The following is a 27,957-nucleotide window of genomic DNA, read 5'->3' on the forward strand; positions in this document are numbered from 1 at the left end:
CAGACTCACACTTAGGCAGCTAAAATTAAATCACTTAGCACAGTAGGTCAGTCAAACCACAGACTACACCACAAATTGACACAGTTAAGATTTCACACCTTTATTTTGGGCTGTTAGGCAGGGGCAGCCCTTCCTCTTAAGCAGTCCTGAAACTCCTCACTGCTGTTTCTCTGGAGAATTGCACTGAGCTGCTCCCAGCTGTCTGTGCTGACCAACCCTTGCTGCCTTCAGCCACCTCAAGGTTGGACCCTGTGGCCAAACTTACTTGGAGCCCTTTCTCCTCTTGGCCAGCTCAGCTAGCTCCTCCTGGATATGCTGGACAGAAGCAGCATCTCCCTTCTGCTGGGCCTGCTTGAGAGCTTCTTTGTACACTAGTTTTGCTTGCTGGAAATCTTCTGTAGCAAGAGGGAGAAGAGGCTTGGCTACCCAGTTCCATCACCCAGCCCCATCTTGATGCAAAGGACAAGGGAACTATTTGGAACACATCAAGATCTAGGAAGGCTCAGGAAACATCCTGCCAGTTTGATGAAAACATCATCCATGCAACTCTGAGAGCTGGAGAGCAGCAGTGATGATGGGACCTGCTGCTGCTTCAGCGTTAAAATCTCACAGCAACAAATCTCATGCATGTTTTTTGTCCTTTTGGAAAAGCTTCTGGACACAAAGGACATGGGAAATAAGATCCCCTAGCAACCTTTTGGGCTTAATTCAGTTTGTGAAAGTTCAAATTGCTTAAACTAAAACTAACTCCCCAAAACCAGCACTGTAGTTCAGCCCTACAACACAGATCCAGATCTCTGCAGTCAGCACAAGCTCAGGCTGGGCATTTATTCACTGACCTTTGTGCATCAGGATTGCTGCCAGGTTACTGAGCACCATGTGCTCCTCGGGGTGCTGAGTGTCCCTGGCCAGCTCTGCTGCCCTCCTGCTGTAGGCGTGCGCCTCCTCGTAGCGTCCCTGAGCATCCAGCACCGTGGCCAGGTCACTCATCAGCACCACACTCTGCACCAGGAGGGAAAAGGGAAACTTGTGGAGCAGTCTGGGGCAGCAGAAGCACCACTTTCATTCCCTGGCACACCAGTTGAAGCAGTATTTCCCAGAGAAACGTTCTGTATTTGCATGCTCGTCCTTCCTGGCAGGAAAACAGCCTCAGGTAGTGCTGGCCCTGTCTCATGGCAGCAGAGCTGCTCCAAGGCTGCCTCACTCCCTACAGATCAGCCTTTCTGTACAAATCACCTGTGGATGAGTCTCTCCCTGAACATCACTTGATATCTGCAGAGCCTTCTCATACATTTTCTGTGCTGCTGAGAGCTCCTTGATGTTCAGCAGGTAGCGGGCGTAGGAGTCCAGGCTCATCCCAAGCAGGAGCTGGGTGTTGGCCTTTTCTTCAGCTGCAAAAAGAGAGGAGTGAAGTGATCACTGCCACAGGATCCAGCATGAGCCTCCACCAAACTCAGGCAGTGTGAAGGCAATGGGCTGACATGAAGATGGTGCTTAGGCAATACAGAAACAACATCAAGGGCAGGGAAATGGAGAAAAGATGAGAAGCCTTTGGCAGACAAGGCTGCCCACCTGATAAGACATCCTCAGGCAAGTCCTTCTGCTTGGCAATCTTCTCCTCTAGGGTCAGGATGCAGAACTGGTAGCCAGCTACAGCTAATTTGTCCCTGCAAAGGGCAAAGCAAAGCTCCTTCTGTCCCTGAAGGATCCCTCATTAAAGAGCCTCTGCTTGGCCACCCCACCACCACTGCAGATGAAAGCAGATAGCACCTCCAGCTGGGAACTCACTGTTTCTGAGCAGCATAGATACTGGCCAGCTTGAGGGATAGCTCAAGGATGGCGTTGTCATCCTGCCAGGAGGACACACAACACAACTGTTACTCATCTTGTAACCCCCCTAATAGAACCTCCCCTACTTTTTCAGTTTAGACCTGAAAAATCCCCATCTTGTTGCCTTCAGTGCTGCCATCCATTCCAGTAGTGCCAATTTCCAGTAAGAGGCATTACAGCACAAGAAATAAGGTAAAGAGACTGGGAGCCTGTCTCAGAACATACCTCCTTTGTGTCCCCTGCAAGCATGTAGCTCATAGTTGCTTTGTAGAGCTTTTCTGCCTGAAATGAGAATTTTGAAAAGGATACTGAGGACTGATTGCATTTAAAACAAAACAGAGGCAAACTGCATAGAGGGACCTGGTTCAAATTTGTTGCATTTACACTACACCAAGACGAGTTAGAAATGAAAGGCTGAGCAGAGCCCAGGGATATTGAACCAGTGGAATCCTTTCAGTTCTCCTTGAGCACTGCTGCAGCAGCCAGGCCTTTACCCTTTATCCTCCTTGGGGCAGCCATCCCTGTGCACAACTGCAGCATTTCACATTAAGTATTCCTTCTCTTGCACACCGTGTTGGAGCTCAAAATTGAACAGTGAGAGCGTCTTTCTTAGCCTGGTGTGCTCATGGGACTGCAGCCCTGAGTCGGATCATTCTGCCCTGCACTGGGACATCTCTGTCCCACAGCTGAGTTGTGCCAGCACCCTGCACCTCTGACACTCTGACACGAGATGTCAACCTCTACAGACTCAGAGGGAAAAACCAGAGTTACTCACATTGTCCAGCTGTCCCTGCATGTAGGCCACGTTCCCCATCTGGAAGAGACAGAAAGTGCTCAAGCTCCACCGCAGCACTGCCAAGTCTCAGCCGCTGTTCCGGCCGTCCCCGTGTGCCCGAGCCGGCAGCTCACCATGCTGTAGGTGTAGATGATGGCCTGCCTGTTGTCCTGCTGGTGCGCCCGGCGCAGGGCCTGGTGCAGGAGCCGCTCGGCCTCGGCCAGCTCCCCCCTCAGGGCGCTGAGCTGCGGGGGCAGGGCCGGGTCAGCGCCGGGCCCCGCGCCCGCCGCGCCCGCTCCGCCCGCGCCTCACCTTGGCTCGCTTCAGCAGCAGCACGATGGCGTCCTCGCCGTCCTCCTCGGCATCCTGCGGGAACAGGGAGAGCCCTGCGGGGACAGCGCGGTGGGTGCCGGTGCCCGGTACCCGGTACCCGGTGCTCGGTGCCCGCCGCCCCTCTCACCTCCCAGGAAGGCCAGAGCAGCTCCGGCCGGCCGTGCCCAGCGCGCCCGCGCCGGCCCCGCGGGGCCGCAGCCGCTGTCCCCGCGATGTCCCCGGTGTCCTCCCGTCCAGGCGGGCCGGGGCAGGGCGCGGCAGCGCCGGGGACACAGCCGGGACAGGGCCCGCGGCAGCGCCGCCGCCACCGCCGCCATCCCGAGCGGGCCCTTTAAGGGCGTGTGACGTCACCGCGGGCGCGGGGCGGTGCCGTGACGTCACGCCCGGAGCGGGAGCGGGAGTTGGACCGGGACGGGGACCGGGACGGGGACCGGGAGCGGGAGCGGGATCGGGCCCTGCTCCCGGCGGGAACAGCACCGGGAACGGGACAGGAGCGGGCCCCGCCCCTCTGCCCGCCCTGGTGAGCAGCGCCCGCACGGCCTGAGCGCGCCGGGCCCCTCGGGACACGGAGCGGGGACTGGATCGTTCACTGTGAGGGGACAGAGATGAGGAAGGGCCTGGAGTGTCACTGTGAGGGACAAAGATGAGGAAATGGCTGGAGTGTCACTGTGAGGGGAACAAAGATGAGGAAGGGACTGGATTGTTCACTGTGAGGGGAACAAAGATGAGGAAGGGACTGGAGTGTCACTGTGAGGGTACAAAGATGGGGAAAGGGCTGGAGTGTCACTGTGAGGGGACAAAGATATGTTCGTGTGGGGGCATCTCAGACAGACCCGTGTGTTTGTGTCCCCAGAACGTGCAACAAAACCATTTTAAAAGTTGCTGAGGGCGCCGTTCCTTGGCTGGTCGCTGATAACCCCTCCTGATGCTCGGTGTCCTTGGTGACCCAAAGATTTCCCTCTGTCTCTGTCCTGTCTCGTTTGCAGGGATGATCCTGTGCCAGGGATGGACAGCAGTACCTTGCCAGCAGTGGCAGAAGAGCTCCTGAGAGAGATCAAAAAGTCTTTTCAGGAGACCTCACAGGGTATGTGAAGGATCCCAGGTCAAATTCAAAAATCACACCAGTTTGGATTCTTTTTTTTTACTGTGAGAGGTAACGCTGCTTCTTAGCGCTCCTGGTGCACGTGGTGACACTTGAGGGATGATAAATTAATGCCTCCAGGCTGGAATTCTGCTGTGCCCTCTGCACTGCTGGTTCCACAGACTCACCAATCCCAAAACGACCTGGAAAGGGAAATTCCCCAAATTTCCCTGGCTTGACCGGCAGAGGGGGTGTGCTGGTGATCCCAGGGTGAGGAACAACTTCCCAGAGCTTCAGTGAAAGGAGCTCAAGCCAGCAGTGAAATCCTGGCCAATTCCAGCAGCTAGTTAAGAACAATTACCTTTGCTGGATCTGTGCTAAGAGAATATTAATGTTTGTGTTTACTGCACAGAACGGCTCTTCCTAAGGAAAGTGTCAGCTGAAGGAATATTTTTAACTGCACAAAAGCCAAACAAATAAGAATTCAGATAAATCTGTCTTGGGCACTATGTGGGAGTGAGGAATGGGCAGAAAGCTCAGAGTGACCCCAGTGATAGCTTTTTGGCACACTTGCACCTATGGCTCCTGTCAGGTTAGGGTAAATCCAAAATCTACATGTGACTGCTTTTAAAAGAGCTTTAGAAATCCTGTTGTAAACTAAACAAAATGAGAACTTCACATCTCTTAAAGGTGTCCTAAAGGCAGCAGAGTGGTACTGAGGCACACATTGATACAGAGCTGTAGAGACAAGTGACTGATCCCTTTGCAAAATTAAATTCAAATAAAGCTGAGACATTCAAACCAACAGAGCAAGTCATGGAGAGTATCTTGAACTGTCGGAAGAAAAGGATTTTAAAGTCAAAAATCCAGATCTTCCAGTGGGATAAGGAGACAGAGTACACTGTGTCCCCTGGGTGTTCACAGAAAGATCAGCGTGGACAAGCAGAGCCTGAGCTGTCAGCTACAACAAACACAGTTTGCTCCAGTGTAACTTTCCATTTTAACAAGAAGTTCCAGTAAAGGAAGACACAATGTTTCAGTGGTTGTATGAAAAGCCATAAACCAGTGGCGCCCTGCAAGACTGTGCTGGAAAAGAACAACATTTTTAAAGTTGTGATGCCAGAGTTCTCAACTCATGCCAGGGAAAAGAATATATATATTTTTAACCAGCTCCTTAAAGTGGCAGAGTAAGATGCTGAGGCCTCCTGCCTTTTATTGTGTACTTTTAAAAGTAGGATGTCGTGGAAGAAAGTACATTTGGGCTTCTGCATTTCTTTTTAAAATGAATCCTTGTGCTTGCTGTACTTGATAAGTACATAAGATAAGGCACTTGGTAAGTGCCTTAGCACTGCCATCATGGATCATTTTGCTGCTCCTTGTTGCTTTTTTGGTGGCTGGAGAGGATGTTGGGAGCTCTGCAGTCCTGTATGGCCTCTGGGGGTACCCTGGAGGGACAATGACCCCCCTGTGATGAGAAATTCTACAAAATCACATTTCTTTTTCTTTCTGTTGCAGTCCCTGATGATCTGCTGCTGGGGTGAGTGTCTTCTGCTTCATTTCTGCCCCAGTGTCCTGCTGAAGGGCAGTTGGTGGTCAGCTCTCATCATGGCATTCCCCTGTGCTTGACCAAGTGCTGCTGAAACACAAAAATGCTGGTGGTTTTGGTGGTGGTGTAAATGAAGGTTCTGAAGGGTTTTTTCCAGAGATTCACAAAATTATCTCTGTATCACTGCATCTCCTGTGATGACTTGCTCTAATTTAAACCCAGGATATTTAACCTGAGCTCTGAGTCCAGTCTCATGTCTGGAAGGAGTTTGCTGTGGGAGTGGATTGTGTTCCAGGGTGATTCATCCCTCTGCCTTCCTGCACTCTGCTCTGTGAGCACCCTGAGCTCACTCCTGCTGTTTGAGTCATTGGCACCTGTGACAGAGGGAGAAGTGTCCTTATCATCCCCCTGCACGAGGGAATTGTTAACTTGGAGATTGAAAGTTCTCTTCTGTTTAGGGGCAATCTCAGGTCAGCTTTGTCACCCTTGTGAATACTTGAGTCATTCCCAGCAGTGACCTAAGGGATCCAAATTTCACAACTTCAGCCCTCACCAGTTGGTGTTGAAGGTGGAGAAAAGGCATTGTCACACTGAAAGAGACTTTCCAGATTCTTCTTTAACCTTGTGTTCCTGCCTGCCAGGGGGAGATCACCAGGAACCCTCCAGGCCTTAGTGCCTTTGTGTTAAAGTTACCTGACCCAACATCTGTGGAAGGTGTGCTCACTCCCTCTCCTGGGACCACAGTGGCCTGTGAAAGGTGGGATTAGATTTAAAAACTTTTGTTTCCTTCTCCTTGGAAAAGAAAAGAGGAGGAAAGAAATTCCCTTGTTAAGTTTAATAATGGTTGGGTGGTAACTCTTGGCAGCCAGATTTCCATCAATTCCAGCAGCTCAGAAGTATTCTGATTTAATTTCAAAATCTCCAAAGTACTTGAATTTCCTGTGGGCATTTCCTGTTGAACTGATGAAATTATATACACAAGAAAAGAATTCCCTAATTTTGAAAAGAGTTCCTGAAACTCACTGCACTCAGCCCCTTATAGTCCCAAACCTAATCATTAAGGAATGTGTTACGTTAAGTGCTCCCCACCCACCTCCTCACAGCCCTCAGAGGGAGCCAGCCCTCCTTGCCCTGAGTTTGTGCAAGTTTTGGTCTTCCTGGAATCTGTCTGGCTGCTTGGCTGCTTATCAGTGAGCTTGACTCAGCCGTGCTGGGGCTCTGCCTTGCTCTGTCCTCCCTGCACTTGGAAACTTTCCCCTTTCTCTTGTCTCCTCTTTGGTGCTATCTCTTCATCACTGCTGATTTCCTTGTTGTTTACTCTTGGAACCAATCTAGACTACACAGATTTTTCTCAGCGGGTGAAAGGTCTGTGAAGTTAACTGAGCTCTTTGGAAACACTCAGAGCAGCTGGATTTACTGCTCTGGAATGACTTTGAAGCCCATGAGCTGTGTGGACAATAGGCTGAAGGTGCAGATGTCCATATTTAACACACACCTTATCCTACACCCTGCACAGCACCACAGGAGATAAAATCCCCCTTTGGAATGTGCAGTGATCCCAATCTATAAATCTCATCCATAAATGCATCCCTGCATGTCCTGCCTGAAAGGGAAAGGGATTTTAGGGACAGTGGAGGGACATCAGGCACTGCTGCCCCTGGGAATAGCTTGGCTGTCCCTGAGCCCTGCTCCTAGCTGGGTCACAGATGTAAAACTGATGCTATCTGGTGTCTCCATGTGCAGTGGAGTGTCTTGAGTAACTCCCTGATGTTCTCCAGCTTCCTCCTGATGCAGTTTGGTGGGTAGAGAAAGGATAATTTATCCCTCAGTTGTGACTAGGATGGAGATGTGATCACTACAAAATGACTCACTCCTTCCCCAGGCTTTGAGCAGATTTCCAAGGGATGAGGAAGGAGCCCCAGTTCCTGTACTCCAGGAGCTCTGGATCATCCTTGCACTCCCCTTTCTCCAAGGAGATGTGTTGTCCATGCCTAGAGGTGGGATTCAGGACTGACAGCACACCCAGGACAGCCTGGCTGTGCAGTTGAGGTGTCCCAGAGCATGAGCCCCTTTTGTCCTGAGCATTGCCAGGTCTGGCTCTGTGTGCTCCACTAAAATCCTGTTTGTGCCTCTGTGCTCATGGGACATCTGCAGTTCCTGCAGCAAGGAGAAATGTTACTTTTGCAGTGGGCTCCACAGAGCCAGGTGGTCTCCCTTAGTGCTGTGACCTAACTAGAGACTTGTTCTCTCCCAGGCTGAAGTTCATTTTTGGCCCATCTGCAGTCCCAGCTCTGGATTTGGTGGATCAGCGTTCTGTCACCAGGGTCAGGTCCCCCAGTGGAAGGACTCTCTACCAGGTACCTGCTTCTCTTGGCTCTTGCTTTCTGATACTTTCCAGCTGGCACCTGAGACAGTGTTTTCCTGACTTGCAGAGCATGGATAAACACAGAGGACACCAGTGTTTTACAGACTCCTGAAGTGACACTGGAGAGCAGCACAGTGCAGAACCATTTTCTTTGTGGCTCCCAGCCAGCCAGAGACAATTTATGTGTTTGTGGGCATCACAGTCAGGAGGAAGTTTTCCAGGGATTGCTAATTTTGCTTTATTGCTCTCATCCTATCCAGCAGAGGAAGTTCTTCCTCTTGACCAGTTGTACACAGCTCTGTTATCTGCTGTCACTGTGTTTCTTTCCCCTCTTGATCTCTGCTGCCTGGCAGGAAGCAATGCAGGCCAAACCCGTGGGTTTCATTCTGGTTCAGTGTAGCCAAGGCTGTGAACCATAGAAACATCTCCAGGAAATGGCATTTTGGGGAGAAGAGCTCACCTCAGCCCTGAGACCAGTTACAGCACAGGGTGGCAGTGGGGTGAGGAGCTGTGGACACTGTTCCCAGCTTTCTGTGCTGTGCACAGTTCCTTGTTCTGTGGCCCCCAGCATCTCTTTTGGGACAATGCTGTGAGCATTGACCAGCTGCATCCAGCCTGTAGCTCACAGAGCTGTGCCCTGGCTGGGCACTGGGACCCTGTGCCCAAAAGATTTTGGTCAAGAAGCATCAATTCCTTCTCCTCAGCACTCCCAACCCCTCCAGGGCTGGGCCTGGTTCTGTGCTTTTCTCACCCCAGAGAAGGGGGAATGTCTTTGCTCACTGCTGCAGCACCCAAGAGGAACATTTCCAAGTATCCCTGTGCAAAGGACCTTTTCTCCTCCCCTGGGGGTGCTTTGGGGTTGTGTAGGGTGAGAAAAGGGCTGTGGAGTCAGGCCTGGCTGGTGGCACAAACCCTTCTCACGTGTTCAGAGCTGCACAGCTTGGGTTGCACATGGAGCCTTTATCACTTCTGGGGCCATGGAGAGGCCACAGGCCCCTCCAGAGGGACATGAATCATACCCAGGGCTTGAGAACAGCCTTGGATTCCAGCTGGGGGCTTGCCTGTGGATGCTTGATAAAGCCTAGGAAGCTTCCAGCACCCTTAGACAGCAGCTGCCTTGCTGATTAATTGAATGCTCAAAGGCTTTCCCTTTTTTACTCCTGCTTGTCTAAAAATGCCACTGGGTAGAGAACAGTCACATTCTCCTTGCAGAGCTCTGTCAGGCCCTGCAGGCTGAGGCAGAGCTTTGCTGGCCATCAATTAAAAATCTACTGATATTAATAATGGGCTCAGTTGGTGCCCACTGAAAAGGAAGACGTGGCAGAACTGCTCTCCTGCCTCTGGTTTCCCTGTGGAGAAGGAACCCCTGGACTGGAGGGTCAGGGAGTTAATGCAGGACAAACCTCAGGAAGGAGGTTCCTGTGTGTGCATTCCTCTGCAGTGGAGCTTGATTGCTGATTAGGGCCATGCTGATGAGTTCATTAACAGAGGAATCTGAAGAGATATTTTCTCTGGGGGTGTGAGGTTGGTGCCATTGTGAAATTCTCCCTCACCACAGCTGTCTGAGATGCAGAAACAAAGAGCAGAATCTACCCTGGGGCTGGAGGAGTGACAGCAACACATCTGGGGTCACAGAGACTGAGGCCCTGGGTGGGACACTGCACTGGAGTCACTGGCTCTTCATTCCTGTGTGCTGTAGGAATGTGTGGGAATGTCCCCAGCTGAGCTCCTGGGGAGAGGGGCATCCATGGACACTGCACAATCATCCTGTTAATTATCCCCCACAAATCAGCCCTGCCATTTGCACCCAGATGTGGTTGAGCTGGAATGTGAGGTGGTGCTTCCACTTGCAGCTGGCTCTGGAGAACTCTTTGAGGCCATGAAGTTGGTTCTGTTGTGAAACTCCTTTGGGTCATTATAGCCAAATCTGAGCTGGTGATAATTCCATATCACCCAGCACATCTCAGGTCCTGCTTCAGGGGAGGAAGGCTCTGCTCAGACAGGCCCTGTAGTGTAGGCAGCTCTTGGCCTCAGGAGCTGAGATGGGAGAAGAAAGAGCCCTCAGTCTGAAAGTTGTGATTTGTCTCTCAAAGCCATTGCTGTTTAACAGAGTAGCACTGATGGAGTGTCCAAGAGCTGAAATTATCCCCAGAGAGCTGGGATGATCCTGCCAGGCTGAGGTCAGGGGTAAATCCTGACCAGGGAAGGTGGGTCTGGTGGTGGTGGAGCTGTGCTGGGTGTGGCAGTGCTGACCTGGCAGCATTTGGGGCACCTTTAGCTCTGCAGAAATGCTGAGCTGTGGCAGTGAAGCAGGGCAGTGCTTCAGCCCTGCCAGCTGCCTCTTGGCACTGCTCACATCCTGCACTTCCATTGGCTTCTTTTCCATGCTGTCTTTTTGCATTCATTTCCTGGAGCTGTGTGGTGAAGGGTTTGAGCAGCAGGCCCTGGCACAGGCTGTGGTGCTGCCTGTCTGTCTGTCTGTCTGTCTGTCCATGTGCAGGGACACTTCCAGGGGGATTTTTGCTCATTGAGGCCCAGGGATGAGGACAGCAGGAGGAAATGTCACCTCAGGTCCTGGGGAGCACCCCAGTGCCTGGCTGGGCTCAGCTGGCCAGGAACACAGGCACCTTTTTCTCCCAGTCTTTGGATTTTAGATTTTGCCTTATTAGGTGTTCTTGCCATCCAGGTCAGGATGGGGGAACGCTGAGCTCAGCCCAAATCTGGCACTGTCTGGCTGTGGCTTCCCCCCCTGCCCAAAGGAAAACACTTCTGAAGGGAAGGCACCATCAGAATATTTCATCTTGGAAAAAACAATCAAAGGGGCTACAGGAAAACAAACTTATCACAAGTGAAACAAACTCAGCCTGCAGTAAAAGGAGGACTCAGGGTAAAGGCCAGACTGAGAAAAAAAATTGGTTTACTCTGAAATGGGAATGTAATTTTGTGTCCTGGATCTGCTGGGAGTGAGGGGGACTTTGAGGCATTGGCACTTCTGTGGGAGAGCCCAAACTCCTGGGTGTTCCCTGTTGGGCAGAGGGTGCAGGGAGAGCTCCAGGGACAGGGGAAGGCTCCCCTGGGAAGTGCAGCTTTGGACAGTGAGGGACAATGTTCCTCTGGAGGGGCTTGGAATGCCAGGGATGTCCTGGAGGAGAGCAGCACTCTGCAGAGCTCCACTGCCTTTTCACTTTTTGTGTTTATCTCTGGATTTAGGGGGGGTGTGTGCCCCAAACCCAGCCAGAGTGGAGAGCCCTGGGCCCTGTGCAAGTGTGTTCTGCTCCTGCAGATCCTTCCCTTCCCATGGGCTGGGCCCTAAAAGCTATTTTCCAGTCTTGAAGAGACCAAAAGAGAAATAATTATCCATAGGTTGGCTTTCCTATATCCTGCAGTCAGCTCCAGCAGCTCACACATTGCTCCATGCTGGAAAAAAATGCTTCCCTCACCTGTTTGCTCACCCTGGTGCCTCAGTACCAGCCTTGCAGGGAACAGCATGTGGGAAAAGCAGGCAGTGCTGTTCCCAAAGCTGAGATGGAGCAGGGAGGCTTCTCTGGAGACTTCAGCTTTGTTTATTCAGGCAGATCTGGATTCCAGTAGCTGCAGCTGGTTTTGAGAGCAGAGCAGAGCAGCCTTCAGTGGTTGGGAAAGGAGAGGCCTCTCTGCAAGTGCTCAGTGCTGCTCTCCTGTCCCCAGGCCCTGGTGGCTCTGGGCTCACACCTGGGCTGTGTGTGACAAAAATCTTTGTCATTTCCACCTCTGAGCCTGCCAGGGCTGGGAGGGAGCTCAGGGGAGGGGCTGGCTCTCCATGGGAGGTCAGGGAGTGGTGCCACCACCCCTTTCCTGGTCCCTTAGAAGCAGAGCTGTCCCTGAGGCTGCAGGCACAGCTATAGAACCCTCACCTTCAGGGAGAGAAGCTCCCAGAGACCATGAGAAACTGAGGAACTTCGAGCTTAGGTGGGTCACTGCAGTGCTTGGGGACACTTCTGTACTGTGACAGCAGTGCAGACCCAGCCTGAGTCAGAGAAATTAAAGTCAATCTTACCTCTGACTCCTCATCTGCCTCTGTTTCAGGTCCTTGGAAGCTCAGGCAAGCTCTACACCTGCTACAGCTCCTGCCACTTCTGCACATGCCCTGCCTTTGGCTTTTCTGTGCTGCAGAAGAGTGAGAGTCTGCTGGTGAGTTCTGTGCCTCAGCCTGGGGCTGGCATGGGGAGGGGGGACAAGGCTGTGCCCTGCTCCTTGAACCCCACATTTCCAAACAAACAGGAGTGTGGAGTTGGCCAGGCAGGCTGAGCCTGACCCACTGGGAGCCTCTGAGAGCCCCAGGTTTGGTGCAGGGAGGGCTTTTGATGGCCAGCAGTGCTGGGGAGGGTGCCAGGAGCCAGGACCTGTGTGCCAGATCCCTGCATGGTGACAGAAGTGGGGACACTGAGCACCACCTGTGCCAGGAGGGACCCACGTTCCTGGGAGGGCTGAACTCTTCACCAAACACATTTTAGCCAGGATGGATTCCTGGTCCAGACTGAGCCTGACATTGCAGCCCTGCTCCTGCTTAACTTTGCAGTGCAAGCACATCCTGGCTGTCTACCTCAGCCAGGCCATGGGAGCCTGCCAGGAGCTGGCTGTGTCTGAGGAGCAGCTCACAAACATCCTCCTGGCTGAGGAAGAGGATGAAGGATGAAGGATTTGGATCACTCCTGGCATTTCTGTGTCTACAAGGCTGTCAAATGCTCCTTGGGCTGCTTGATTTCTTCCTGTGCTGCAGCCAAGCGTGACATTAATTAGCAGCCTGGCACTGATAAATTAATTAATTAGGCCTGTGTTGACTTCAGTTTCATTTATTTATGCTGGGTTTGGGATTTCTGAAGATGTTTGAACTAATCTGTAATAATTGTGATATGAGGAATGCAAACAGTCCTGCAGGTCTCAGTGATGCACAGATTAAGAGCTGCTGTGGCTCTTTGCAGGTGGCAGCTCAGAGCAATTTCTGATTTTTCAGTGGCAAACCTGATCCAGGGACTATGGCAGGGACCCCTCAGCACCTGAGGCTGGTGACAGCTCTGTGCTTCCACTGGAACAGGATCTTTGGAAGCATCAATGTGGTTGCTGTGCTTTAAATCAAACATTTTCAGACACACTGGGCACCTCCAGGCTGCTTCCCTGGGACCCAGCTCCTTCCAGCTGTGATTCCCTGTCCATGCTCTGTCCTCCCTGCACCTGTGAACACATCAACCTCAATAAATAATGGGGCACAGGCTGAGCCAGCTGGTGTGGGTGGTAAATGAAACATTTTGTATGTAAATAACAGTTTCTGCAAATACAAAATCTGAGCAACACGAGGAGAACACATCCATCCATGTACATCAGAGCAGAGAGCAGTGACAGCTCAGTGGCCACAGCTGCACTCAATACAGAAAGTTCCTCTGCTGTTTTTGCTTCACATTTTTATAGAAACCTTCAGAGCTTTTTATGGAGGAGGGCAAGAGAGGTGTCCTATTTTTATTTTGCCTTGAAATGTTTTTGGCTCAGTTCCACAAAGGCTCTTCCTGAGCCCAGTGACCATGACCTGGGCCAGAGTTAGTGCCTGACAGCCCAGAGGCACAGCTGGACTGAGGATGCTCCACATCCATCTGCAGGAATTCTGGCTCATGGGAGGCATGGGAAGGGAGCAGGGCTGGATGCTGAGCTGCACTGGAACATGTGGACAAGTGTTCTGGGACCTTCTCTCTTGGTGTTACAGCACTGAGACTTTCCCTCTGTTGCTGCTGTGAGAGTTTGGGTCGGTTTCAGGCAGCCAAAGGGAGAGATTCCATCCTTTGTTGTGAGGATAAATGTGGCTTGCAACCACTTGGCAACGCTGCCAGGGCTGCAGGTGAAACCCTGCTTGTGATTAACAGGGGGAACAGGGCCAAAGATAGCACAGAAGGGAAGGAATGAAGGGAGGAGAGAGCCAGGCCCTGCCCAAATGGCAGGAGGTGGCCCCTGTGTCAGCTGGCCCCTGCCCAAGGCAGATGCAGCAAAGCTGAATGGGGCTGTTAAAGGAGAAGCACTTGGGACAGTGACTTAAACTGCTCAGCCTCGTGCTGGAAATGCCCATATCTGAGCCACTGAGCTGGAGCTAAATTTGGACAGTGCTTAAACTGTGCAAACCCATTCAGAGCTCTGGTGAGTTCACCCAGGTCTGGGGCTGAGCACTGAAATCCAGCACTCCCAGGGAACCATTCCCTGTGCATGGTGGGCCCGGGGTGATTCCTGCAGCTGCTGCCTGCAGCTCTTGCCAGCTGGCAGAGGAGATGCTGCAGCTTTTCTTCAGCTTTTCAATTGATGTTACACCATATTTGTCACTATATATTCCAGAGAAATTAAACTCTTGGGGTCTTGTACCCCGCTTTTAGTGCAACAGAATTTTAAAAATATAAAGTTGATTTCTGTGTGATTCAAGTACAATTTTTCAGGGATAAAAATAAAAAAAAACCTTACTAAAAAGCATTCACAGCTTCTGGGGGTTACAGGGCTGCAGGGGTGTCCCAGCCAGACAAGCTTTAGGAATCAGGAGAGCTGCAGCATCCACCTCTCACTGCTAAAACCTGCACTTGTGGAAGCTCTGCAAGGCTGACAAGTTTTGACCTGGAGAAAAAACCTAATTGCAGAGCTGGTGTCCCCAAGGCAGAGTGACACTGGCCTTGGTGGCTCTGGTTCAGACAGGCCAGGACCATTGGGGCACTTCTGCCTCCTGCATTTTGACAGCTGGAAACAGATCTGGGAGCAAACCTGAAGCACTGGGCTGCACACTCCTGTGAACCAAAGTGAATTAAAGGCAATAAATCCTCTGCTCTAAAACCTCGGTCAAGTCTTTTCTCAAATCTTTCAGTAAATGACGTTTCCATGCTGGGCTGGCCAGTTCTGACCTGGTTTTCCCATCCTCAGTCCCTCCCCTCAGTTCCTGGAACACAGATTCAGTTTCACACCAGCAGCTGGGCTAAGTAAGACTTTTTCCCATCAGAGAATACAAGCTGCATCAAACAATTGATGGAATAATTAGGGTATTACCAAAGTGCTGTCAAGTATGGACTTAGAGAACAACTCAAAAAACAGACACAAAATTATTACTCCTAAATGAATCCAAATATTAAAAAATAATAATAATAATAATAATTAAAATAAAGATCCTATGACTTGACATGAGCAGCACAATTGGGGAAACACCCCCCCAGCAGGTGAGTCTTCCCCAGTCAGTGTCCAACCTGGAAAGGAAACACCTGGAAAGGAAACACAAGAGGAGCACAGCTCTCACACCCCCTGGGGCTGCAGAGGAGGGCGAGCTGCACTCAGTGTCCCCGCTCAGGTCACTCCTCCACCAGGCACCACGTTCATTACAAAAATAAAACTCAAAATCAAAACACAGCTGCACAAGTGCATAGTGGTCATCTCTGAGCCCTCCTGGGCCTGCTCCCGGGGCAGGGCAGTGCCAGGGACGGGCTGGACATCAGGGCAGGGTCATACAGTCACCGAGGCCACGGGGGAGCTGATGTTGATGACAGTCAGGTGCTGGTTGTTGTCAGAGGGGCACTTGGGGAAGTCGTCGGCCTTGCAGAGGATCTTGGAGAGGATCTTGCGGAAGGTGCAGCGGAAATCGCGGATCCTGTAGGCGTAGATGATGGGGTTGATGACAGAGTTGGCGTGGGACAGGATGATGGCCACGTACATCACCCACTCGGGCTTGGATCTGGAGAAGTCGCTGTGGAAGTGCGTGATGCAGTTCAAGATGTGCAGGGGCAGCCAGCAGAAGGCAAAGAGCCCCACAATGATGGCCAGAGACTTGGCTGCGTGCACCTCCTTCTGCAGGGTGGTCCTGGAGTTGCCCATCAGCTCGATCTGGTGCAGCTGCTTGCAGGCCACCATGAATATCTTGATGTAGATCCCCAGCATGATGACGAGCGGGAGCAGCACGCAGCCGAAGAAGTTGAAGTAGACCATGTAGCTCATGGTCACCACGTTCTCAAAGAGGCACGAGATGAAGCAGCTCTGGCCCAGAGCTCTGTCCCCGTGGGGCTCTGCTCCTGTCTCGTTGGTGGCGTTGGGACAGCCACTCATGGCCTTGTGCCAGCCCATCAGTGGGGTCAGTCCAATCCCAAAGGACAGGAGCCACAGCACTGCAATGAGTCCCCTCGCTCTCTTGCCGGTCACCAGGCTGTTGTACCTGCAGCCCCGGGACAAAACCACAGCAAATGTTACACGAATGAGCACTGGGCACTTCCCTGCAGCTAAAATCAGCAGTGTTTTGGTTAATGAGACAAAAGCCACACCCACACCCACGAGGGGGCCTCACCTCTCTGATCACCCGAGGGGCAAAAGCCCTCACCTGTGCTCTCCACCCACACACCGTGATTTGGGGACATGACTCATTTACTATTCCTGAGAGGCGCCAGGCACTGCCCCAGCCCACAAACCCCCTGCAAGGGGAGGGAAAGGACTTGGAGTCTTAAAAAAGGCTAAAAGGCTTTATCCTCGTGTGATCCTAAACCACCAACTGCAGCAGGGCACGGACAGCGAGGCTCTCTGGGACTGATGCTCTCTGCCTCTGAGCAGCCACTGCTGGGCACGCTGGGGCAGTTCCTGGGCTGGCCCCGTCCAGCTGGGGCAATGCTGGTGCCCAGCTCTGCACTGCAATCCCACGTGGGTTATGAAGAAGCTGGTGAGCCTGGTGCTGCCCCACATTTTCCTCTGAGTCCCTTCAATGGCCCCTCCAGCTCTCAGATGCTCAGAGACACGAGCAGAGCTGGAACCTGAAGCAGCAAAAGTCAAAAGTCTGGTTTGGGAGCAAGAGAGCGGATGCCAAAAGCAAAGCATCAGTCAGATCCCTGTCTGGAGATAGCAAGAACCAGCAAGTGCCAGAAGAGAACATGAGAAACCCATTGCTGTCCTCTCCACATCCAGTCAGAGTCTGCTGGCTGCCACACGTCCCCTCCTTCCCACACCCTTCTCTCAGTGCTTGTTTACTCTGGCTTGGCTGCCCTGCTCCTCCTTTCCTAAGGACGTTTGTTCTGATTTTCTTCCGGCCCGTGAGGCAGGGGAGGGTTTTATTCCCACAGAACTGCAGCTGTGCCTGTGAATCACAGCACTGCCTCCTGAGCTGAGCCTCCTGCTCCTCCTGCAAGGACTGGGGGACACTGGGGGTCTGCCAGCACCAACTGGGGCTCAAAGAGGGGCTGGGGGAGCCCTCAGCTCCTTCTTCAGGCATGGGCTGGGCTGGCTGGGGGGATGCAGGAGCAGCAGCCACGTTTAGGCACTGCTGAGCTGTGGGTTGGTGTCTGAAGGGTAGATCCAGCCACTGAGGGGTTTCTCCTGCATTTTTCTCTCATTGTTAATAATTTTCAATACTTAGAAGATAAGTTCTCAAATAGACCATCACTGAGGCCAAGCCTGTTGCTTTTGGGACCCTGCATTAAGTTTTCAGAAGCTGGAGCTGGTCTGGGCTTGTGGGACCTGAAATCATTGAGATTTAAACAAGTTGATGGAAATCCAATCTCTTGGCAAAGTCTGTCTTGAGCTACAGCCCTGACCAAGCTCAGTCAGTGCTGCAGAGGCACCAGGAGCTGCTGCTCTGTCTCAGCTCTGCAGTGGAAAGAGAAAACTGCAGCTCTGTGGATCGTGTTTGCCCTGCTTAGAGAATCTCTCCACTGCTCCATCCCAAAAACTACCAAAATTACCATGGTGAGACTGGAAAATGCCAAAGGGCCCCATTGTTTAGGAACAGAAACTGAAGGGATGGAGGGGTTTGTGTGCTCAGGAGCAGGAGGAGCCACCATGGCCATGCTGAGGTCCCAGGCTGGTCCCATCCAGTGCTGCCTCTTGCTGAAAACATTTGGCCTCAAATCAGGCTTCTCCCATCTGCTCTTCTCCTGAACTCTTCTGCTAAGAGAAGCCTTGGCTTGAAGGTTTACAAGACCAGTCAAGAAGCCACTTACTGTTCCAGTGGCTGTGCTGGTGTTTATTTTAGAGCTGCTCGCTCTTCCCAGCGCTCCCAGTGGAGCCAGGACCGTGGCACGTGCGTTTCTGTGTCTGCTGAGAGAAGATGTAAAAACATTCTGGGCTCCCAGTCTGCAAGAGCCAGAGCTGAGCAATGGGGAGGGCTGGAGGCCCAGGAGGAGGTGGAGATGGTTTTTCACAGGGAACAACTGCCCTGCTCAGATTAGCTCTTCATTTGCCCGGAATTTGCATTGCAAAGCCCTCCCACCATCTCTCCGTGCAGCTGATGGGCACTGCTGTGGGCAGCCAGCAGAGCCCGAGGTGAAACTGAGAGCAGCCTGATGTCCTAGAACTGTTCATTAATTACCTTGTTATTACCTTAACACACTTATTTGGTGGGACTCTGCCTGTATTGCCATTAAGTCAACACAAGTTGAGCTCATGCTTTAAAAAAAAATTAATGAATGTCACCAGATCCAGGTATGAGGAGCCTCACAAGCTCTTCCCTAAGCTCAATAAAACAGGGTCAGACAGTGAGGAACCAACAGATTTTCACAGCTCAGAATTCTCCAGCAAACCCCTCCTTCATTCTCTTTTAGGCTTACTATTATTAGGCAAAAAAACCCCTAAAACAACAAACCAACAAAACTATTAAAGTAAATTTACTCACTTAAGTCTGCTCAACTAATGTATAACAAATATTGAATCACCTCTACGCTTCTGCCGGAGGCATCAAATGTTGCTTTAATGTAAATAACAGCTGAATATTTCTAAATGATTTATTGGAATTAAATAACCTGGCAATGCATTAGTTCCTTTTACACCACCAGGCAAACTCTCTTTACTGGTGCAATCACCACGAAGGTTTAATTACCCAAAGGAGCCGTGGGAGCCCCGATGCCGTGCTGGGGTGAGTCAGGTTCCTGTGCCACTGCAGGAGCTCCAGCAGAGCTCAGCTTCTGCAGGGTGTCCCCATGGGCAGCTGGGCTGTCCCTGCTGTGCCACAAAGGCTCCAGCCAGGGCTCCTCTGGGGCTGGAGGAGGTGTCCCCTGCTCCTGGTGGCCTTCCCAGAGCAGGCATCCCCCATGGCAGAGTTCTCCTGGGAGAGCAGCACAGCAAACACCAAAGAGCCAGTTCTGTTCACAAATCTCGCTCTGTGTGTTGGTAGGATGGTTGGGGTTGGGTTTTTTTGCATTTCTGCTGCCATTTCCTGGGGCTGGGAAGCAGCCAAGTGGCCCAGGCTGGTGCTGAGCACAGCTGGCACAGAGCAGGACACGCTGCCAGCCCGGCCTCTCAGGAGTTTGGCTCCCAAAGGCAGGAACTGAGTCATGTCCTGCATGTCCCTGGCATCTGCCACCAGCCCTGCTGGACCCCAGGGAGCTCACCCAGCCCTGCTGGACCCCAGGGAGCTCACCCAGCCCTGCTGGACCCCAGGGAGCTCACCCAGCCCTGCTGGACCCCAGGGAGCTCACCCAGCCCTGCTGGACCCCAGGGAGCTCACCCAGCCCTGCTCATGAGCTCTGTCAAACAGGGAAAGCACAGCAGGACAAATTCAGCTGTTGGGGCGATGGGCTTGGGGCAGGAACAACCTGGGGTAGCAACAGCAGGAAACACTCTGGAACTGTAATTACCACATTATTGATCTCAGAGAGCAGAACAGGAGAATCCTGCCTGTCCCCAGCAGCCCAGAAGGATCCTCATCAATCCCTGTCCTGTCCATCATGTCCCTGTGCCAGAGGCTGCTTGAGGGCTTTGGCTTCTCCCGCTGCCTCCAGAGCAGGATCAGCCTCCAGTGAACAATTTCAGAGCTTCAACTCCAAACTCACTCGTGGCTTGTGCTCCCCACTCTGCCCATGGATGCAGGGAGAGGAGCAGAGGGAGTTTGCAGAACTCGGGTCAGGCAGGTGCTCTGCTACAACCAACCAGTGACAATTCATTACATTCTATTTTAAGTGTGAAGGGAAATTCTGACACCTCCAGTCACAAGGGGTGAGAGCAGCTCGGCTGCCAAGCATTGTGTCCTTGTCACCTCCTCACAGCTGCACTTTGCATCCTCCTCTTTTATAATTATTATTTTTTTTAACTATGACAAAATAAGCACCATTGCTGCCTCTGTGCTCATGGAATGGAGATCACACACAGCTGAAATATCCTGGCAGGACATTTTAAATGAATCATAAATTGCACCTTGGAGAGGAAGGGGGAAAGAAAAAAGAAATAGAAAGAAAAAGCAGCGCTGTTTAACCAGGAAGGGGTTGGCGGCCAGAGATGGGATCAGTGGTGACACTGCCGGCTGGGGAAGGGGACATCTGCGAGTGGCCCTGTCCCGGCAGACAAGTCACTTCCTCCGGCATCTGTCCCCATTGTGCGCGGGGACAGCGGCACTGCCAGCCTTCCGCTGGGCGGGGACTGCAGTGTCACAGTGTCACAGTGCCATAGTGCCACACTGCCACAGTGCCACACTGTCACACTGCCACTACCATATTGTCACACTGCCACAGTGTCACACTGCCACACTGCCCCTGCCACAGTGTCACAGTGTCACATTGCCACACTGCCACTGCCACAGTGTCACACTGCCACACTGTCACACTGCCACTGCCACAGTGCCATAGTGCCACTGCCACTGCCACAGTGCCACAGTGTCACACTGCCACTGCCACATTGCCACACTGCCACTGCTACAGTGTCACAGTGCCACTGCCACATTGTCACACTGCCACTGCTACAGTGTCACAGTGCCACACTGACACACTGTCACACTGACACACTGCCACAGTCACACTGTCACCCAGCAGCCCGGCTCAGGTGAGCTCCCGGCTCAGGAGCAGGATAACCGGACAAACCGGCACACCCAGCCCTGGGGACGCCTCTCGGGAGCGTCCCCTCCCCGTGTCCCCGTGTCCCCGTGTCCCCAGCCGCGAGCCGGGGCTATCAAACCCCTCCAGGTTTAAAGCCCTGTCCGAGATATTCTTATCCATGCGCTGAACCTGCTGTGAGCCCCCGGCTCCTGCCTGAGCCCCCTGCCCTGCCTGGGGACAGGGGACAGCCACCGGCACCGGCTGTGGGAAGGAGCAGCACGGGAAAGGTGTCAGACCTGCAAACGGCACCGGCTGAGCAATCACACAGCGATTCACACACGGGAAGCTGCAGCTCGGGGTGCAGCGCTCGAACCCTGCCAGCACCGAAGAGGTGTGAGCGCCTCTCACGCCCCCGGGGGATTTTTGCTTTGTGAGAGCTCGGTGTCTGCGCTCGCTCGCTCGGCAGGGTGAGAAAAAGAGACTGAAAGATGAACCCCGAACCGAGACACCGAGCGTGTGAGCGGGGCTGGGGCAAACTGAGGCCAAGAGAGCCCCGGAGCACAGGAAGGAAATGAGCTCAGCCCCCTCTCCCTGCACACTGCAGCATCCCCGACACCCAAACAGCAACAGCTGCCCCAGAGCATCCCTGTGCCGGCAGGAGAGCGGGATACTGGTGTGGATCAGTGATACTGGTGTGATACTGGTGTGGAATCTGTGATACTGGTGTGGAATCTGTGATACTGGTGTGATACTGATTCCACAGTGTGAAACTGGTGCTTTGTGTTTGTGAGTCCCAGAACACAGCCCCGCAGTTCTCCCCCGTTTCAGACCCGAGCTCCTCCTCAGCACCTCCCTCCCTCCCTCCCCCGGGGCTCTCCAGCTCAGCTTTATCAGCCCTCCGGGGCCTGGGGCTGGGGATTTTTGTCATTCCGGAGCTCGCCGGGGTCTGGCCCCGCTGTGCAGCTCAGGGGGCTGAGCTGGAGGTGCCTGGCGGAGGTGAGATAGGGGCTGGGATGCAGAGGCAGATGTTGGTTGCGATCCCGTGTCCCTGAGGCTGACACTGCCCCTCCCAGAGCCCCGCTCACCCGATAGCAGATAAGGGTGGGAGATGGCAGATCTCTGCTGGATCCCTTTCTGCAATGAGGGGGGGTGGAATCCCCTCCCCAGAATTTCCAAACCGCTGCCTTTCCACCCAGCAGCCCTCACTGCAGAGCCCTGGCCAACCACACACAGGGACACACACACACACACGGGGACACACACGGGGACACACACACAGGGGGACACACACACACACACACACACAGGGACACACACAGGGACACACACAGGGACACACACACACACAGAGGGACACACACAGGGACACACCCCCACTGCTGCACTCCCAGGTTATTCGTGGCTCATGCCCAGGCCTGATGTCATCCATTGGATTAGGAGTTAATCCACTCTTTGGATTGCACAAATTCGCTGAACCCGGTCCCTTCTCCCAGCCTGAGAGCTTGGGGTGGGGACAGCACTGACACATCTGTAGGCACATCTGGAGTCACTAATTCCTGGCATCTTGTGGATCAAATACAGTAAGAGGAGTCCCCAAACCCCTGCGTGGTCACTGCCTGGGGCAGCCCAGGGCTGGGGCAGAACACTCCTCAAAGACTCAATCCTGTGGTCTGTGCTCATTGCTCTGACAAACAGCAAATTTCATAAAAATCCCAAGCAGCAGTTTGATAATTAAGAAAGCAAAAACTTGTAACTTCAAAATAAAACAGTTTATGCCAAAACATTTCAGTTTTGTGTATTTTTTGCAGGGAGAGGTCAAAAGATCTTCTGGAGCAAAATTCTGCTGGATTTCAAAAATTGTTATTTTTTAAAAATCTTAAAATTAACCTGTATTTTTACAGATTGAGCTGGCCAAAACAGAATAAAAACCTAAATCCAAAGATCTGGGTTCTGACTCAGCCTGGAGATGTGTCCTCAGCCAACAGCCTGGAGCCACCCCTGACATCCCTGATGTTCCCTGGCATCGCTGCTGTCCCCCAGCTTCTGCAGGAGCTGTGTCAGGGCAGAGGTCCCACTGAGGTCCCAATTCCTTTTCCTGCCAGGACTTTTGTTTTTTGGGAGGGAAGTGGCCTCAGAGGTGTGGGAAAGATATAAAAATCTGGGACATGCATTTTAAGGAAATCAGGCTGCTCACAGCTAAAAATAGCTGTGATTTCCCCTCTCTACTTTACTGCCACGAGGGCACATGTGATTATCCTGATTTTGTTGTTGTGTTTTGGCTGCATCCAAAGGCTGGAGCGAGTGGCAGCCCTGGGAGGGCCTCCCATGTCCCCTGGGCCCAGCTTGGCTGACACAAACTTCCCTAAAAATGTGACAGCTCCATTGCTCAAGCAAACACCCCAGCCCCTGCCTTTGCTGGGTTTGTGGCACTTGCAGTTTGTAACTCAGTGATAACCAAGGGCAGACACAGCACCCTGAGGGCTGGGGAGGCTCTGGAAGCAGAAATTAGGAATCAGGATGCTCAGGGAGCGGGCACAGCACTGGGGAGCAGCAGAACACACCCAGGGGCTCAGATGGAGGCAAGGGCAAGGACAAAAGGAAATGAGGCAAGGGCAAGGAGGAAGAGCAGCTGCAGTTCTGAGAGCTGATGGCACCCACACAGAGGCAGGTGAACACCAGGAGGATTTTCTCTGCTCCCCAGTGGCTCCAGCCCTCCCACTTGACATCAAACCCCACCAGTTTGCTTTGCTGAGTGACAAGCTGGGAACAAATCTTTGCTGGGGAGCACAGAGGGAACCCCTGGTGTGCAGTAGGGGCAGGCACAGCCTCAGCATCAGCCAAGCCACCTCTGGAAAGGATGAGGGAAAATCAGCAACCATCCCAATTTAATCTGTCCCACGAGCACAGCAGGAAGGAGCTGCACTGTTGCCCTCATGTCAAAGCCAAGGGGGGCAGCAGCTCCTGTGGGACAGGGGAGGAGCAGAGGCAGCTCAGGGCAGCACCACTGACAGATCCCGGTCCCAACAACTGCTTGTGAATCCGTACAAGGATCCTCTGGCTGCAGCAAGGGCTCAAAGATGTGCAAAAAGGGAGAGGATGTGGCTGGGACCCTGCTCCAGTTCACAGCAGAGCCTCCCTGGAACATCAGTCCTGCACATGTGCGAGGGGTAAAGTTGAAGGTGGGAGAGAATTAAAGGCAGGAGAAGCAGGAGATCAGCTCAGATCCCAGGGAACTGGGGCTAAGTTCCCCGTGGCAGTCCCAGCTGGGATGTTTGGCAGCAGCAGCAGCACATCCCCTGTCCTGCAGGAGGTACCAGTGCACAGGGGCACACACTCTGTGCTGTTACTCAGTGTTTCACTCCACTTCCACTCTCTAAACACAGATTCTCTCCTCCCTCCCTAATTCCTGACACGTTTGTTCCAGGCATCCATCCCTACCTACAATTCTTCACCACGCCAAAGGATTTGGGTTAATGCAAATAAAAGGAAACTGTTTTATTCCACCTACAAATCTTCTTTGGCTCCCAGCTACAGGACTGTGGGGTGAAATCCAGCCCTGGAGGAAGCCAGAGAGCAAAAGCCTCTGTGCCAAGTGCTCTCTGCAGGATGGATTTGCTGCTGCTGAGAGATGCTTGATTCCCTGGCTTGGAGGAAGTGCTGTGGGGGGGTCAGGCTGGCAGGGATGGAGCTGTGTCCCCGGGCACAGGGATGGGCACACAGGGGTGGAGGTGGCCAGGAGGCTCAGGAAGAAGGCACAAAACCAAGGAGCTGCAAGGGAGAAGGGAGCCAGGGAAGGGCTGGGAGCTGCAGCTGCACAGAATGGGCAGCGTGGGTGGGGGCTTCTCCACGAACAGCAAATTCATCAAAAGCAAACAAGCGAAATACGAGTTTTGAGGGACAGAAAGAATTCATGGCTTTGGGTCAAATTCAGCAAATATTTTTAGCCAGAAGAGGGAGGGTTCTAAATCACCATTTTTAAAATTAGATTTTTTTTCTGCAATTCTCCAGATGAGAAGTTGTCTGTTGCTTCCCCTGTGAGGAGGTCTTGACCTCCAAGAGCCACATCGGAAGGGTTGGGCAACCCAACCCAAAATCTGCCAGGTTGGTCAGATCACTTTGCTTCACTGAAACCTCCCAACATCACTGTTCCAGTTTCACTGAAACAATTTTCCTCTTCCCCATGGGATTGGTTCAGCCACAGAGCTGAAAAATCCATTATTAGCCTGGCTGTAATGCAGAGTTCTGCTGTGCACCCCAGCCCACAGGGCTGCCCAGCCTCTCAAAGCTCTCAAAGGGTATTAAATAATGGGACACAGCCAGTCCTTAATGTCCCTGCTGAGCTTTCCACAGGGAGCTGATGGAGCACTGGATGTGACAAGGACACTCATCTGCTCTGCAACAATCATATTATTTATGGTAATTGCTGGACAGGGCTGGGCACAAATCATTTTCTTAAACATTTAATACTTCATGGTCTGGTATCAGCCTCTGCACTGGCCTCCAGAACGGGTGTTTTAATGAGAAAAGCTTTTCCTACAGTCTCCATTCCTAGAAATTGATGATCAGCTTCCCATTCCCACAGCACAACCCTGCTTCCAGAAATGGTTTCCAGAAATGCTCCTGCCCAGAGAGGGTGGTGGGAGAAATTCCTCCCCTCTCCTGCCAGCAGCACTGTGGAGCATCCCAGGAATAACGGTGCTGAAAACTCCAACCAAGCCTTGCTGGGAAAACTCTGGTGCAGTAGAGAAAGGTTCTGCCTCTGTAGATTCATAACCTCCTCTATCCCCTTTTGATCCTGGCTGTACAACTAAAAAAAGCCTTTCAGTATCAGTCCCTAAATCTCCTGCCCATTGTCCTGCTCCTCGCAGGGAGAACCCCCCTCCTTTGAAAGGAGTTTTTTACTTGCTGGTCCCTTCTGAGAGCACTGAAATAGGCCTCAATGCCAAGATGGAGTTTAATCCAAATTTCACACTTCAGCCAGCCTAGGATGGGACTCCTTGGTCTCCATTTGTGTCCAGTTCAAAAGCCCTCATAGGAATAAAGATGTTTGTGCAAATGGAATAAAAGATTTGGCGTGAGATGGGTGAGCAAAGCAAAGCTGGGAAAGAATCCCGAAGCAAGGCAGAACCGCCCTGGGATGAACTGCCCTGATGGAGAGCTGAGCAATCCTGCTCAGGACCAGGATTGGGGGAAAAGGAGTGGGGGAAATGCTGGCTGGTTTGTCAGCTGGCAAAGCCATTCCCTTCTGCAAGCACAGGAACGATCCCTCAGAGCATTTCTGATCCTCTGCTTCCCCCAGCATCTCACAGAGCAGAAACCCCTCACCAGTCCCCTCAGCTGCAGAAAGAGCTTGTGGTACAAAAATAGAATTATTGCCTGACAGCTTTGTGGCCAAGGGTGTGATGAAACTGAAACTTTAAAACGTGACCTGCTTCTGTAGCCGCTACTGTGCCGCTGCCCCACCAGTGTGAGACAGCCCCGAACGAAGGGACGGAAAAGACACCACAGCATTTTCCGGAGCCAGGGTGGGTCTGTGAGCCCGCCTGGGTGGCTGGGAGGGACAGAAACGGGGTCAGGGATGCTGGAAACAACCTGTCCTGTCCCTGCTCTGCTGCAGGTCTGCTCTGCTTGCACGACATCCCCCGGAATTTCCACCAGCCGTGCTGTGGTGACACAGCCGCGCTTTTCCACCTCTGCTGATGACTAATTAATATTTGCTCAACCTATGGGAGCTCTCACATGCAAGGTGTCAGAACAGGGTGAAAGGGTTTTCTCTTTTAAAGTCTTTTTAGGGTGACTTAGTTGCTCGTGCATGGGAGATGCCAGGGACAGAATCCAGGAAAGCTGCGGCTGCCCGGAGTTCAGCTGAGGTCCCTGTGCCACATCTGCCCTGCTTCCCCACAGCTCCTGGTCAGTCCCTGGAGCTCTCCTGGACTCCCGGGGGCTCCACCAATGTCTTATTCCCAGGGAAGGACAGCTGAGACACGGAGGAGACCGAGATGAACAAACTCAGTCGCTCATAATGCAAAGCCGGGGTTTGGTGCACTCCAGCTGAAGGAAGCTGCTGCACCACCTCACTGGAGAGGCGCCTGTAACTTCTGTTCCATAGAGTTCTCCCCATTTTAATTCAATTCCCATGAATTAGAAAGAAACCAATTCATGTCTTGGATGCTGAACTTGGATGAGACTGAACTGTAAAACTCTAAAATCTGTCACGTGAATCCTTCTGCTTCCCTCTATTCCTTTCACAGTAGGAATTAGGAGAAAGAGTGGCTGCTCCCCTATTTAATTACCTGGGAGATGCCTGGACACAGCAATAAAGGGGCTGTATAAATACCTGCACAGATAAGCCACAACCATCCCAAACACAGCCTTACATCACTGCAGCTCCTCCACCCCGAGGAGCCGCTGACCCTCCCAAGACAAACATCCTCCAGAAACTGAGCTGCCAGGTGTCTTTTGAAGCAAAAGAGGCGGGATAGTGATCCCAGTCCTGCACTGAGAGTGCCAAACCTCTGTTATCTCATCACCTGTGAGCAGCAAAACTTTTGGGGCAGCACTAGAGATTAGAAGTTCCTGCACACTAAGAGGAGGAAGATCACACCCGGGCTGTCCGGGAATGCGGCTCCCCGCTCCCACTCCAATCTCTTACCTCAGCGGGATCTTAATTGCCAGGTACCTGTCGATGGCCACCGCCAGCAGGCTGAAAATGGAGCTTTGGGTCAGCACCAGCACGAAACAGGCGAAGAAGAGACAGCTGTGAAAATCCACCTGGAAGCCGATGCTGATGGTGATGGCGAAAGGAATGGCCAACAACCCCACGGCGATATCAGCCACGGCCAGCGACACCAGGAAATAGTTGGTGGCGTTCTTCAAGGTGCTGTTGATGGCCACAGCCCAGCAGACCAGCACGTTGCCAGCGATGGAGAGCACGGCGATGATGAGCTCCAGCACGATGTAGGTGGTTTTCACAGTGTCCATGGCGAGAGCCCAGCGCCGGGAGCAGGCGCTGCTCATGGGAAGAAGGGACTTTCCAGCGGTCCCGCAGGTACCAACACGCCCCGGGGCAGCCGAACTCCCATGTCCGGGCTCCCCGCGGCCCTGGGGGGCCGGAGGGGCGCGGCGAGCCCCGGGTGGCGGCCCCCCGCTGCCCGCAGCGCCCGGCCCCCGCCCGGCATCCGCGGCTCCGCTCAGCGCCCGCCCGCGGCCGCCGCCACCCGCGGGGCCATCGGGGCTGCTCCGCCCGGGATGCTCCGCCCGGGG

General features: G+C 52.8%; 3 protein-coding genes across 6 annotated transcripts; 1 reads left to right on the forward strand and 2 right to left on the reverse strand.

The window, feature by feature from the left end:
• Positions 1–84: 84 nt before the first annotated feature.
• On the reverse strand, positions 85–3,270 carry TTC19 (tetratricopeptide repeat domain 19). The gene is made up of 10 exons (XM_033078582.2): positions 3,066–3,270; positions 2,918–2,991; positions 2,740–2,850; positions 2,606–2,644; positions 2,056–2,112; positions 1,789–1,850; positions 1,573–1,667; positions 1,237–1,391; positions 840–1,002; positions 85–395 (listed from the first exon to the last, which is right to left on the reverse strand). Exons 1-10 carry the CDS (start codon positions 3,253–3,255, stop codon positions 262–264), a joined length of 1,080 nt encoding a protein of 359 aa, XP_032934473.1. The 5' UTR covers positions 3,256–3,270; the 3' UTR covers positions 85–261.
• ZSWIM7 (zinc finger SWIM-type containing 7) lies at positions 2,918–14,767 on the forward strand. 4 transcript variants are annotated; one of them, XM_033078588.2, is made up of 6 exons: positions 2,918–3,007; positions 3,925–4,022; positions 5,535–5,556; positions 7,820–7,922; positions 11,996–12,100; positions 14,682–14,767. In XM_033078588.2, the coding sequence occupies exons 1-6, from the start codon at positions 2,943–2,945 to the stop codon at positions 14,697–14,699; spliced, it is 411 nt and encodes a 136-aa protein (XP_032934479.1). In that variant the 5' UTR covers positions 2,918–2,942; the 3' UTR covers positions 14,700–14,767. The 4 variants fall into 4 exon arrangements, with proteins under 4 accessions (XP_032934479.1, XP_032934475.1, XP_032934476.1 ...); XM_033078584.2 differs by lacking the exon at positions 14,682–14,767 and adding an exon at positions 12,489–12,740; XM_033078585.2 differs by lacking the exons at positions 2,918–3,007; positions 14,682–14,767 and adding exons at positions 3,362–3,458; positions 12,489–12,740.
• ADORA2B (adenosine A2b receptor) lies at positions 13,194–27,957 on the reverse strand. Its single transcript, XM_033078583.1, has 2 exons — positions 27,347–27,957; positions 13,194–16,124 (listed from the first exon to the last, which is right to left on the reverse strand). The coding sequence occupies exons 1-2, from the start codon at positions 27,709–27,711 to the stop codon at positions 15,422–15,424; spliced, it is 1,068 nt and encodes a 355-aa protein (XP_032934474.1). The 5' UTR covers positions 27,712–27,957; the 3' UTR covers positions 13,194–15,421.

This window comes from Catharus ustulatus, chromosome 22, assembly GCF_009819885.2.
Source record: "Catharus ustulatus isolate bCatUst1 chromosome 22, bCatUst1.pri.v2, whole genome shotgun sequence".
Classification (NCBI taxonomy): Eukaryota; Metazoa; Chordata; class Aves; order Passeriformes; family Turdidae; genus Catharus; species Catharus ustulatus.

Excerpts from the sequence above, each read along its gene's own strand:
- ZSWIM7 (XM_033078584.2), top strand. The coding sequence starts at position 2,943 with ATGGCGTCCTCGCCGTCCTCCTCGGCATCCTGCGGGAACAGGGAGAGC. Across the intron at positions 4,023-5,534 it reads TTTTCAGGAGACCTCACAGG|TCCCTGATGATCTGCTGCTG; the intron begins GTATGTGAAGGA and ends TTTCTGTTGCAG. Across the intron at positions 7,923-11,995 it reads GTGGAAGGACTCTCTACCAG|GTCCTTGGAAGCTCAGGCAA; the intron begins GTACCTGCTTCT and ends CCTCTGTTTCAG.
- TTC19 (XM_033078582.2), bottom strand. The coding sequence starts at position 3,255 with ATGGCGGCGGTGGCGGCGGCGCTGCCGCGGGCCCTGTCCCGGCTGTGT. Across the intron at positions 1,668-1,788 it reads ATCTATGCTGCTCAGAAACA|GGACAAATTAGCTGTAGCTG; the intron begins GTGAGTTCCCAG and ends TGCCCTTTGCAG. Across the intron at positions 1,003-1,236 it reads AGGGAGAGACTCATCCACAG|AGTGTGGTGCTGATGAGTGA; the intron begins GTGATTTGTACA and ends CTCCTGGTGCAG.
- ADORA2B (XM_033078583.1), bottom strand. The coding sequence starts at position 27,711 with ATGAGCAGCGCCTGCTCCCGGCGCTGGGCTCTCGCCATGGACACTGTG. Across the intron at positions 16,125-27,346 it reads GCAATTAAGATCCCGCTGAG|GTACAACAGCCTGGTGACCG; the intron begins GTAAGAGATTGG and ends CCGGGGCTGCAG.